General features: G+C 42.1%; 1 protein-coding gene across 1 annotated transcript in view; it reads left to right on the top strand.

Moving 5' to 3' along the window:
- Window positions 1–3595: 3595 nt before the first annotated feature.
- NPSR1 (neuropeptide S receptor 1) overlaps window positions 3596–11917 on the top strand; it is a 148913-nt gene continuing 140591 nt past the window's right edge. The window contains 1 exon segment of the mRNA XM_045865118.1: window positions 3596–3751. Coding sequence (XP_045721074.1) covers window positions 3596–3751 — 156 coding nt within the window.

The following is an 11917-nucleotide window of genomic DNA, read 5'->3' as shown; positions in this document are numbered from 1 at the left end:
TTTGTGTTGGGTATTTTCTTAGTAGAGAAACTGCTAGGTCATAGAATATACATATGATCAGCTTTAGATAATGCTGCCAAGAAGTTTTCCAAAGTGCTTGTACCAATTTACATTGCTATAGAAGTGTATGATAGTTCTTCATCCTACCCATCCTTACCAACGCAAGGTATTTCTCATCTTTATCATTTAAGCCTTTCTAGCAGGTGTCTTATGGTTTCATGTTAAGTCCCATGATCCATCAATGCCTCTCTCATTTTTGTGGAATCTCTAGGGATGAATTCAGGTGAGAACCTAGAAGCCATAGGAGAAGTCCCAAGATCTGTAGTCAGCATGCTAGAGAACCAGGGAGCTGATGTGTACTTTTAGTCTAAAAGCCAGCAGGCTTGAGGCTCAAGAAGAGCTAATGCTTTAGTTCAAGCCCCAAAGCCTTTGAAGACCAATGTTCCAACTCAAAACAGTCAGATAGGAGTTCCCTCTTATTTATGAGAAAATCAGCCTTTTTGTTCTATTCAGGCCTTCAGATGACTGGATGAAGATTACCCACATTAAGGAGGGCAATCAACTTTACTCAGCCTACAGATTGAAAAGTTAATCTCATCCAGAAACACCTTCACAGACACACTGAGAACAATGTTTGGCCGAATATTGAGGCATCTCACTCCCCAGTCAAGATGACACATAAAACTAGCCATCATACCATATTAGCTTGTCATCTTGTCTACAACTATTCCTTTCAACTGTGATATAGTATTATTCCATTATATATATATGTACGTATATACAAACACACACATATATAGTTATACTTAATATAAATGAAAAAGTATTATTTTGTTTAATATTATATTTGTGAGTTTCATCTATAATGTGTTATATTTGCTACAAATTATTCATTCTCATTGATGTATAATAATTCATTGTGTGACTATGTGGAAATTTATTTACCTGGTCTACTATTGATGCGCCTGTAGATAGATTCCAGTTTGGAGCTTCTCATTGATTTTGTCACTTGGAATTTTAGGTTGCTTCTGATTCATTTCTAAACAGTATTGCAAAGGCATCTTTTCCAATGTCTCCTTGTACACACACATAAATGTTTCTCTTGGGTGGCCACAGGTCAAAAAAATGATCCATCTGGACGATGAGTGGAGAGAAAACAACACATCCAGAAAGTTCTCTTTCCATCTAGTCCCTGTCCATTATGGTATCTACTCTTTTCTCTCTTTCCATCCTCACCACATTATGATTTAACCAGCTTCTGCCCTTTCCCAGAAATTTTTCACAGATTTTTTTTTAAATAAATTTTTGCTGAAGTAAAATATACTTATGAACAAGTACATACGTTTTATGTGTGCAGTGCAATGAACTTCCCTAAATTAAATACACATAAGTAACCCAGATAGAGATGGAAAATTACCAGCATTAAGAAATGGAATGATGCAACATAGATTATGTAATTTTAATTTTACTGCATACTGCCAAATTGCTCTTCCAAGTGACTGTGGCAACTAACTCTCGTAGAAGTGAAAAAATACACCCATTTCTTCCCATCCTTGCCAATATTTGGGGTAGTGAAACCCTAGTTTTGACTATGCCAATAGGTAAAAGCTTTGTCTTATTGTTTTAAGTTGCTTTTCCTTCCTTTTTAATATGACTGGGGATTTTTCATGTTTATTGCCAGTCAGAATTTCTTTTGCTCATTTTGCTATCGGTTGTCCTGTTTTGACTCTTTCCCCTTGGAACCCATGGCTTACCCAGTTTTCTGGATAGCTCCCTCCTATTTGCTGCCCCTTGTTACTGGATCAAAGGGGATCCGCTCCTCGGCACACTATAGGCAGAGAGAACACCAGGAGGCATAGCCTCACAAAGTCAACTTTATTTGTACAAACAAGGAAACCATGGAGAATAATTTCCGAAGTCGTGTCTCCCTGAACAAAGGAAAGCAGTCTCCTTTTATTAGGAGTTGGGATAAATATTCCAAGGAGTATTTTAAAATTATAATGAGGTGGAGGCGCTTTTTTTTTAAGATTTTATTTATTTATTTGAGAGAGAGAGAAAGCAGGAGCAATGGGGAGGTGTAGAGAGAGAGGGAGAAGCAGGCTCCCTGCTGAGCAGGGACCCCCCCCCTATGCGGGGCTCGACCCCGGGATCATGACCTGAGCCAAAGGCAAACAGTTAACCGACTGAGCTACTCAGGCACCCTTTCTGGCACTTTCTGAGACTCCTGTGCAGGCATCTTCCTCAAATGTTTCTTGTTCTGTTTCAGCAGCTCATTAGTTAGTTTCTAGAAGGTAAGACTGACACTTAAGCAGAAGCTTTTAGGACCTTCCTGAGTTCAGGAGGTCAGACCGGGGACATTTGTTGCCCCTTCACTAAAGACTTAACATCTTCTCATCTACAGCATTCTATATTCTTCTGGGCTCATAGATGATGCTAAAACTTTCCCGGTTACTTTCATGTGGGCCATGGTTTTTTTATGATCATCACTAACCTGCTACTCCTTATACCAGGTGTCATGATCCAATGGTTGCACATATTTGGAGCATTTTCCATGTGAGCAATCAGGGAGTTATGCTTGGTTGCAGTACAAGCAGCTTAGCTCTATTGTTTTACACCTGGCCGTTTACCCTTACTCGTGTTAACTTCATGCCACAACAGGCTTTTGAAATGTGATGCATATCAATATATGTTAGTGTCAAGGCCCTGCTGCCCAGGAATTTCTGAAGAGATGAGTTATTACCTCATTTCCATCACCAGTTGTGGGATCTTGGGCAAGTCATTTCAGCTCTGACAGCTAGTCTTTTCTAGGGTAAAATGAAGAACGTAAAGATACATCCCCTGCCTACCTCACAAAGTTGCTTGGATAGGTAATGAAAGAACGTCAAGCTGATAAGGGTATTTACCAGGCACCACTCCCAGCCACGACTCTGAAGGTCGTAGCTTATTGACAAACACAGACCCCAGGCTTTTCTGAGAAGTGCCCTGTGAAAATCTAGAGTAAACCCCGGTGTGAAATACAAATATGCTATTTTCCCATGTTTACTGAAACAATGTACAGGCTGCTAAGTAAATGGCTAGGTGAGTATTGTAAGTCAGAAGGCAAGCTCAGCTGAAGCAAATGCATAATTATGATCTGGTATCAGAAGAGCCAACATGACCTGAATTAATCAGTCTGCTGTTGAGTCCAAGTTCCTGTATTGTTGAAGCTGGAGCAGAAGTGGGGTTCCATTCTGGAAGTTAGGGAAAGCCTAGCTGGGCAGGAAGGCCTGTCTCTGGAGCCATATGGATCGCTTTTGGTGACGGGGGCTCCCACGGGCTCTGTGGTGCGGCCCCGTCCCGGACGGTGGGGTGAAGAGGCTGTGCCGGCTCCTGGATCATAACTGCTGAGGAGAGAGCAGCACGTGGGTCCTCGCAGGCGTCAGGCAGAGCTCTTCAGGGAGGTGGGCTCTGGGAGGGCTCTGTGCCTCTGCTCAGCCCAGCTCCAGCCAGAGGCCTTGGGAGGCAGAGCAGGTGCAGAGGGGCAGCGCTCAGAGGGGAGCTGGACTCTTCCTGGGCTGCAGGCGCCGGGACAGCCAGGCTCGAGTCCACCTGAGCCATGCCAGCCAACCTCACAGAGCGTGGCCCGGACTCCGACGCCTCCAGCAGGACCACGCAGACCCTGGATGCTTCCCCAGGCCTCTGCACCGAAACGGTGACTTTCACGGAAGTGGTGGAAGGGGAGGAGTGGGGCTCCTTCTACTACTCCTTTAAGGTACGTTTCCTGTTTTCCACTCTGAAAAGGATTTCAAATAATGAGACAAGTGGAATTTAAGAGACCCAGTTAAACTATCATTGTCAATACCGTGAATGGGTATAGTTTGTTTTCTTTAACTAAAAGAGTAACAGAAAAAAAAAAAAAAACCTGATGAGCTAAATCAAGGAGTTTTTCATTCTGTGCAAGGACCTATACTGTAGTTTCTTATGAATACTGGTCTTTTTGTTCTGCTGCTGCTGAAAACGTGTAAATCTTGAGTAGCATTTAACCAAGAGGCTGTAGAGTGGATGATTTTGTTTGTTTGTTTCCCCCCTTTCCTTAGGTAAAAACACTTCTAATTAATTCTATAGTAGTGCTTGAAATGTTGTCTGTTTCTTGTAGGGGTTATTGCTGAGTTTTTTGCTAGGAACATCAGAAGTGTGGAGAGCCCACATCCCCCAGGACAGTGCCTGGTGCAAGGAGAAACATAGCAGTAAGGAAGGAAAGACCACACTCTTTAGATCCTGTGCTTTGAGCATCAGTGAACAATAGATTCTTTGACTGTTGTTTGTGGTGCCACAGTTTGCAACAAGTTGCCTCCTAGAACAAATGAGTAAATCAGACTTTGATGAATTTCACCTTCAAAGCATCCAGGGGTCACACTGGGGAAATGATCCTCATTAGGCTAATACTGTTCCCTCTTCTATAAGACTGTAGTCAGAAACAAACCAGGCATCTGGAAAACAAGTTCTCTGCCTCTTGCATCAGAATGCAGGCATGTCAGGATATTTCACACGCTGCCTGGAGGTGCGTTAAGTCGTGGCAATAATTCCCAGGTCTCAGACTGGTCTTTTATACCAGAAAGGAAAATACTTCAAGAAAAATTCAAGCCGTTTTTGTTTGTTTGTTTGTTTGTTTAATCCTCTGGGTGTTCTTAAAATGATTTGGTTTTTACTCCACAAAGTAGAATTACTGTAACATCTACCTCTCTACTGGAGCTTTGCTTCTTTGCAAACACTCAAAATAAAACTTTCAGCAGGGAGCAATCCTGGGAGGCAGCCTAGCCTTCCTCAAAAGCCAAGAGACAAAATAGCAAAGCAGAGGCTGAACAAGTCCCTTAGGTTGGCTCCATGGGACCCAGTCCCTCAGAACCACCTCCTGATGCATGCACATGCACAGCCCTGCTGCCCAGCTCCGTGACAGAAAACAGACACTGAAATTGGAGTTTGTTGCCATTTACCTTTGACTGGGTACATCCTCTCTATGGAATCAGCTTGCAGATCTAGAGAGTCTGTCTTGGAGAAGAAGGCTTTGTGCACCCAGGAAACACACTGCTCTTTCTCAGGGACGCTGCCTCTGCAGCCTCTTTGATAAGTTATAAAACCTGACAGCAAACAGAATGAAGAGAGAATGGCCATTGCAAAAGGGATACTAATCAGCAATAAGGGGGTTGTTCTGAGACTCAGGCAATAATCACTCTCCACTGAAATCTCATTTGCCCTTTTTTGAATACAGCTCCTAAGGGGTATTTTGAATGTTCAGACAAACAAATCCCTGCTGGTTCTCTACTAGTGTTTATATTCTGTCCTAGCAACATCCTCTCTAGGTACTAAAGAGAATCACGTCATTTTTTATCTCATGCCTATTCATGTTTGCCCTCAAACAACTAGACCACTGGACAAGAAAAGAAAATAAAAGAGAGGGATTGTTTGTCCAGGAGCTTAGGATGTTCCATTTCATTTTTTGACCCACGCAATCATTGACTAAAGCACAGTGATTTGTAGTTACGAAGCAGTCTGTGGTGTTTGTGGGCACCGAGCTTAAATGTTTCAGGGTAACTTTTTCCCATGGTCCTCTTAGAGCAGGGCCGTTCTGTTACACTGTGGATCCAGAAACAATTCTGATGCAAACCCTTGTTCATTGTGAGTCTTTTATTGCACATACTTCTCAAGAAGAAAGTCTGAACTGCTCTTTACTATCTCCCAAATGTGTCCTTTTAATCCCTGTTCTTTACCAAAAGCAGTAAAAATATGATAAAAATAAAAATCGTAACAGCAGTAAAAGTAGCAGAATTAATAGCAACAACAATAGCCTAACATCTTATTTGCTGTGGGCTTTCTTGGTGCCAGGAATCGTTCTAAATGACTCCTGTGACGTATCACATTTCATTCTTACACACTATGGTGCATCTTTCCATCTGGAATTGCCTTCCGCCTTCATCTGCATTGATCTAAATTCCACCCACTCTGAAGTATCCTCTTGAATTGCTTCTTCCATGAAGCCCCCACCCCCGACTCATCTCTCCGCTGAGTGTACCTGCCTTCTTGCCATTTAATCCAGCAGCTGTCTTCAACTGCTATTTCAATATGTGTCCAGAAGAGGTATAATAGCCATTAAGCCCCTTGAGTGATTTTTGTTTCGTATTCTCTCCAGAAGCCAGCACCATGCTAGGCATACTCAATAAACATTTACTACATTAATGAAGTGTGGTGTTCTGTCTCTGTCAACTGCCCACATTTCATCAGAAAGCTTGCTTTCTCAGTGATAGAGGTGGGGGTCTTGTTAACCATGACTCCACAGGGCAGCCCCTGCCCTGCCTTGTCTCTCTACTTACTGTACTCGCCAAGCAAGGTCCTTCTCTGCATGAACATTCAAATCATCCTTATCCCATGTCTAAGCCAACATGACCAAAGTAAGTTATGGATTCCAGTGGGTGGGGTATAGAATTAGTTGTGGTGCCATAGACTAGTACCTAGTATCCGATTCAGCCCTGGGAAACTGTACCCACCATGTTGTAGCCTTACTAGTCTCAGAGGTCTTGTTCGGTCTGCATGCTTGGGCTTCTGTCTTTCCTGCCTAGCACTTGAGTTCTTGTCTGAACCCCAAAGCTCTCTTGGCAGGAGACAAGACATACCTGTCTGGATCTGGTTAGCTTTCTCTTCCATGGGCTTAGCTCCTTTCCCTCCTCCCATTTCCACCCCCAAATTCTTGCCCCCACTTTCCACTGCTCTAACCTACTCTGTTATCTAAGCATGTCCTTGGATATAGGCAGGAAGGTCAGCGGAGAGTTTACCACCCACTTCCTCTATCATGGGCTTCATGTGAGCAACCCTGTGCGGTCCTGGGTTCAAGATTCCCAACTCAAGCCCTGGTTTCCTTCATAGTTTCCAATTTCAAGTTCCCATCCAGTTCACCTCCTCAATTCCAGTACCAAATTCCAGTACCAAATTCTACCAGAAATTCCCAAGGAGGATAGGACTTTGCTAATCAGAAAGTGAATGGAGGACGTGAATATGAACCTGTCCAAGTGGAAGACAAAGATGAAACTCTTCATTTTAGCCTTTCGTTTTGCCCGTGAATGTGCTAGCAACATTTCCTGTATCTCTAATTTTAATGATGAGAAAATTAATTCAAAGTAACTGGGAGAGAACCTTGTCTGAATTAGTAAATTGGTGAAACTATAAAATAATGCAAATGAACTCATTTTTATTACTCTGAGGTGAAGGAAGAAACTTGAACCAAGACTGCTAAATATTGCCTAATGACGATCTTTTATTGAATCTCCTTCAGTGGGAAGCTACAAATGATAGGTGATTAGTCTAACTATTGTTGATATGTAAATGGTTGCTTCTAAGGGCTTGAGGGTGATTGGACACGGTTTTTTTCCCTTTGTTAGTGCAGCCTCCTGCCTACTCTCTTGCTACTAATTTTGTTAACACATCTTTCCTCCTTTAATATAAGAAAAGCAAATTCTAGTTCGATTCCTGTCCCACTTATTTCACAGGGGGCTTTAGCAAGAGCTCAGTTGAGAAAGCTTATGTAGACTTGCTTGTTTTCAGTATATTTTGATTGACAACTCATTTCTAAGAACTTGATCTACCTCCTGAGGTCCCTGACCTCCCCATCTTATCTCCTGCAGATTACAACAAGGGCCTGGCGTTCACATCATGCATTTGTTTATGTCTTCTACATAGTTTCACTCGGTATGTTCATTTTCAGTACATTCATATGGTTGAATATGTGGCTGTTTATAAGGAAATGACTACTAGTTTTGCTCAGTTAAATAGTCATTAGAGGTCTGCTATTTACTACCTGTTTATAGTGTGCCAACCGAGCACTCCACTTTCCATTCCCTTACTGGGTAAGCTCTATCATGTCCAATTTTACTTTGTGTCATTGAAAAAGGCACAGATGTTGTTGGTTGGCTGTACGAGGACATCAGACATTTCCCGAGCTATGCACTGTAGTTTGTGAGAAAGGAAAACTTGCTCAACCAAACTTCTCTTTGCATTACTAATATATCTCAGGGCAGGAAACATAATCTTAGTTAATTCCGAGTGAACTCAGAATTACAGTTTTGCAGCCTATGAAGGGTTTTCCCATTTTCTGACTCAAGGAAGGTATCTAAGCTCTAGGGCTGGTGCCTCTATAGTGTGTGATGGGGCTGAGGGAGGGGGTCCAACCTGGGGAGAGATCTGGGCAAGTTGGTGTCAGCTTGAAAAGTGCCGTCTGGCTTTCAGAAGTGGTTTTCCCTGTTCCAGACCCTTGTCTGGATCCCTGTCTGGCCCAGGTCAGGACCAGACTGGTTTCTGAGGCAGAGTACTTTTGTCACGTTTCTTTCAGGCACACGGGTGTTCACATCTCCCTCTTTCCCTCTCAATCCAGCCAAATTTTTTTGTCCTTACTAGGAATGAAAAGTTCAACTGCCTCCCTCCCAGCTCTGGGCTGTGGGAAACAGTGGCATTGTCTCTGGTGCTCTCTCTACCCACATGGCGACCAGATCTGTACCACCCCCACCTCGTGATAGATGGGGAACCTGCCATTCCCTCGTTCCTATACAGTAAGTGGACTTCAGCCCCCTTTTAATACCGTGCTCTCAAACTCAGTGGGTGTTATCTCTTCCTTTTTTGGTGCAAGCCTTTGGAAGGGGTAATACGATATCTTCTCATCAGTGTCTAAGCTTCCTCACATTCTGTATCACTGTTGAACCGTCCTACCTGCCCACCCCCTCAGCCTTTCTTTATCAAGGGGAAACTGGCTGCACTGTGTTCTTCCAAATTTCTTATTCCAAGCTCTCTGCTCTGAATGCTCAAAAGACACTCCTCTTGCCAGGAAAAAAGCCATTTCTTTTCGAGGTAGTTAAGATGCCCTCCGTGAGGCTTTTATTTATTTATTTATTTATTTATTTTTGAAAGCCTGACACTCACTTGTTTCTCTCTGCCTACTTTGCTAAAGATTATACCCTGAGGGCAGATGGGGTAGAGCTCTCTGGCTGCCTGAGCTGGGGAAGGATTTATCAAAAGAGTAGGAAGGCCCACATCCATTTATGCTTCAAAATGTCATCCTGTCCTCCTTGAAATAACTTCCTGTTGATACAGTGGGTAAGAATGTGTGGAGCCATGTACTCAAGTGTCAAGAAATATCAGATCATTGTTCTGTAACTGAACTTAGCTTTTCTCTGGACCGCTCAGTCCACCTGATGGCAGAAGTAGCTTAGTCATCCCCAGGTAAACTCAGGCACTCGAAACTTCCCCATCATTTTAGTGAGGCATGGCCTCTATAGCCAGAGTGCTGGGGTCAGGTCCCAGTGCCACCACTCTCTAACTGTGTGACTTCGAGCCGTTCCCTTCTACCTCTGCCATGGTTTCCATATCCAACAAATGACACTAATAATTAAATGTCCTTCGGAGGGTTGTTGTGACAAGTTGAGTAATGGAATTCTTGTGAAGCCTTTAAGAATGGTGAGTGGCCAAAAGTGTTCAATAATTGTTAGATGTTAGATCCCCAGGAACTAATTGTTTCAATCTTTACTAAAGCTCCTTCCTGAAAGTTGAGGGGTCACCATTATCTATACTTCTGAATATTCTGAAGGATATCACTGCCGTTGAAGCTCTTTGGGACAGTTTTAATATACCTTAAGTCCTCACCCAGTGGTGGTGAATTGAGCTGTTTCTCTTCTTTCAATTAGACCATGAAAAATGTAGAGTAAGTTATTTAGAGAAGATTCAATTTCTTACTTTATCATCTTGATATAATGTCTAATTTTTATCTATGCAAGCTTAATGGCCCACTAAAAGAAGCGCTATTTACAGAAATGGGAAATTATGCCCTATCCAACAGAAGAAAGGATGGGCTTCTACTGTGGCAAAAAGATCTTCTGGGCCACAAGATGGCAAAACCACGCACACTCATGATGAAATCATTAAGAAGTAATCATCAGGGTTCTTTTCTTTTTTTCTCCTAACTTAGGCAATATTGCTGGCTGCCTAAAAATGATGGGTCTCTTACACTTGTCAGCACTTTACAGTCAACACCATAATTTCACATGATTTCATTTGACCTACCATCAGCTCTAGCAGGCTCTAAAATAGCATTCTTATTTTTTAACCAGATGTGAATATGAAATCAGAGAAAAGTTAAAGGTGTGAACTTCCTAATAAAATAGAAAGAAAAAAAGAAATAAGATTCTACTGCTGATTTTAGTCAGGATAAGGTAATTTCTGCAATAGTAAACACTAAACCCTGAATATTGGTGGTTTAACATATCAAAAGTTTATTTCTCTCAATTATCCCAGTTGCAAGCAGGTTAACTTGTAACACTGCCTTCTAGAACAAAATGATTTCCAAGGATGAAGTCTTTGGCCTTATCTTACCTGCTTCGGTCTGAACTGATATATGACTTCAACTCGATTCCATGGGCAAGAATTCATTAGGTGATGGGCATGGGAAATGTAGCTTCACTGAACATCCCCAGTGTGGGGAACATAGTGTACTGCTTTAAAGTTTGGCTTGATTTTCACCTTCTACAGGATGAAACCTAAGTTCTTCAGCCTGGCCTAAATATGTTCATGACCCCAATATGCTACATGACATATACACATGAACACACACGCACACACACATACATGCACACATACTAGACTTCAGTCGTGGAAGGGTAACTCTAGATCCTGCTTCCCTAGCATCATGTCTGACACAGACTAGATAAATGGTCAATAAATATTTTGTTGAATGAAAGAGCATATCAAGAAATAGTCTGTGTCACAAGTTTATTCCTAAGGTCTCAATAAATTAATGTGAACATATTAGAGTGGATGGAATCTTAATCCTTATTCTACAAGCCATTGGGATTGAATTTTAAAGGTACCATGATTTAGGGGAATTCCTAACACCACAGCAAGGCCATATAGCAGGGGAGGCTGTGTAAACAGATCTTTAGACCTAAAGCAATCAACATCTAAAGTCTGATGATACTCCTTTCCATGGTGTTAGCCCTGGTTCCACATCTAAGGCCTGGAAACCATCCACCTCTGAACCCCAAGACATCAGGCAGGTATTGGGAAAGGCACAATGTTAACATTCACATCCCTGCTCTCCATTTATGTGTTCTGACACCTGATTATAGAAGTTCAGCTATAAAGATCTTCTGCAAGGTACAGAGGGCAAAGGGCACCATCTGTGGACAATAGGACCTACTGCAATGGGGTGAATGATTCAGCCTTGTCTACTAGAATTTCAATCAAGCAGCCACATGATTCCTGTCTGGACACTGCAAGCAGAAAATGTGTCTGTCCTGTGAGCAGTGAGACTATAGCTGCTTTCTCAGGAGAAGACCTTATACTAGGTACTAGGAAACCAGGAAGGATGTATCACTGTCTTGATGGACTAGTAAACTAATGCTTTAATTCAACAAATATTACTAACATGACTTCAGCCTTTTAAATTCATAATACCAATAGATAAACATAAATATTTCTCACTCAATTTAAATTTTAAAATATAAATATCATGTCTAAAAATAAGTCAAAGTGTAATTGTAATAATGCAGAATACAATTTTTTAAACTATATTCTTTCCCTCCCCATATTTTACATACCCTTTTACCTTATCAATTTGAGAATCACAAAATGGCTTGACCGAGTATTACTTTAGGCACTGAGGGTTCAGAGATGGAGGAAACAGGTACTTTGCTTTCAGACAGCTCTGTCTAATGGGGAACCAGACATTTAGTCAATAATTATAAGGGAAAAGGATATAGTCACTTAGAAAAGGGAAGAGGGGTGCCTGGGTTGCTCAGTTGGTTATGTGTCTGACTCTTGGTTTGGGCTCAGGTCATGATCTCAGGGTCCTGAGATGGAGCCAGCATCAGGCTCTGTGCTCAGTGGGAAGCCTGCTTCTCCCTCT

This window comes from Mirounga angustirostris, unplaced genomic scaffold (genome assembly GCF_029215605.1).
Source record: "Mirounga angustirostris isolate CCGP_5_RB_7025 unplaced genomic scaffold, mMirAng1.0.hap1 SCAF_12, whole genome shotgun sequence".
Taxonomy (NCBI): Eukaryota; Metazoa; Chordata; class Mammalia; order Carnivora; family Phocidae; genus Mirounga; species Mirounga angustirostris.
The sequence above is the reverse complement of the archived record's forward strand: the minus strand, read 5'-3'. Positions and strand labels throughout refer to the sequence as shown.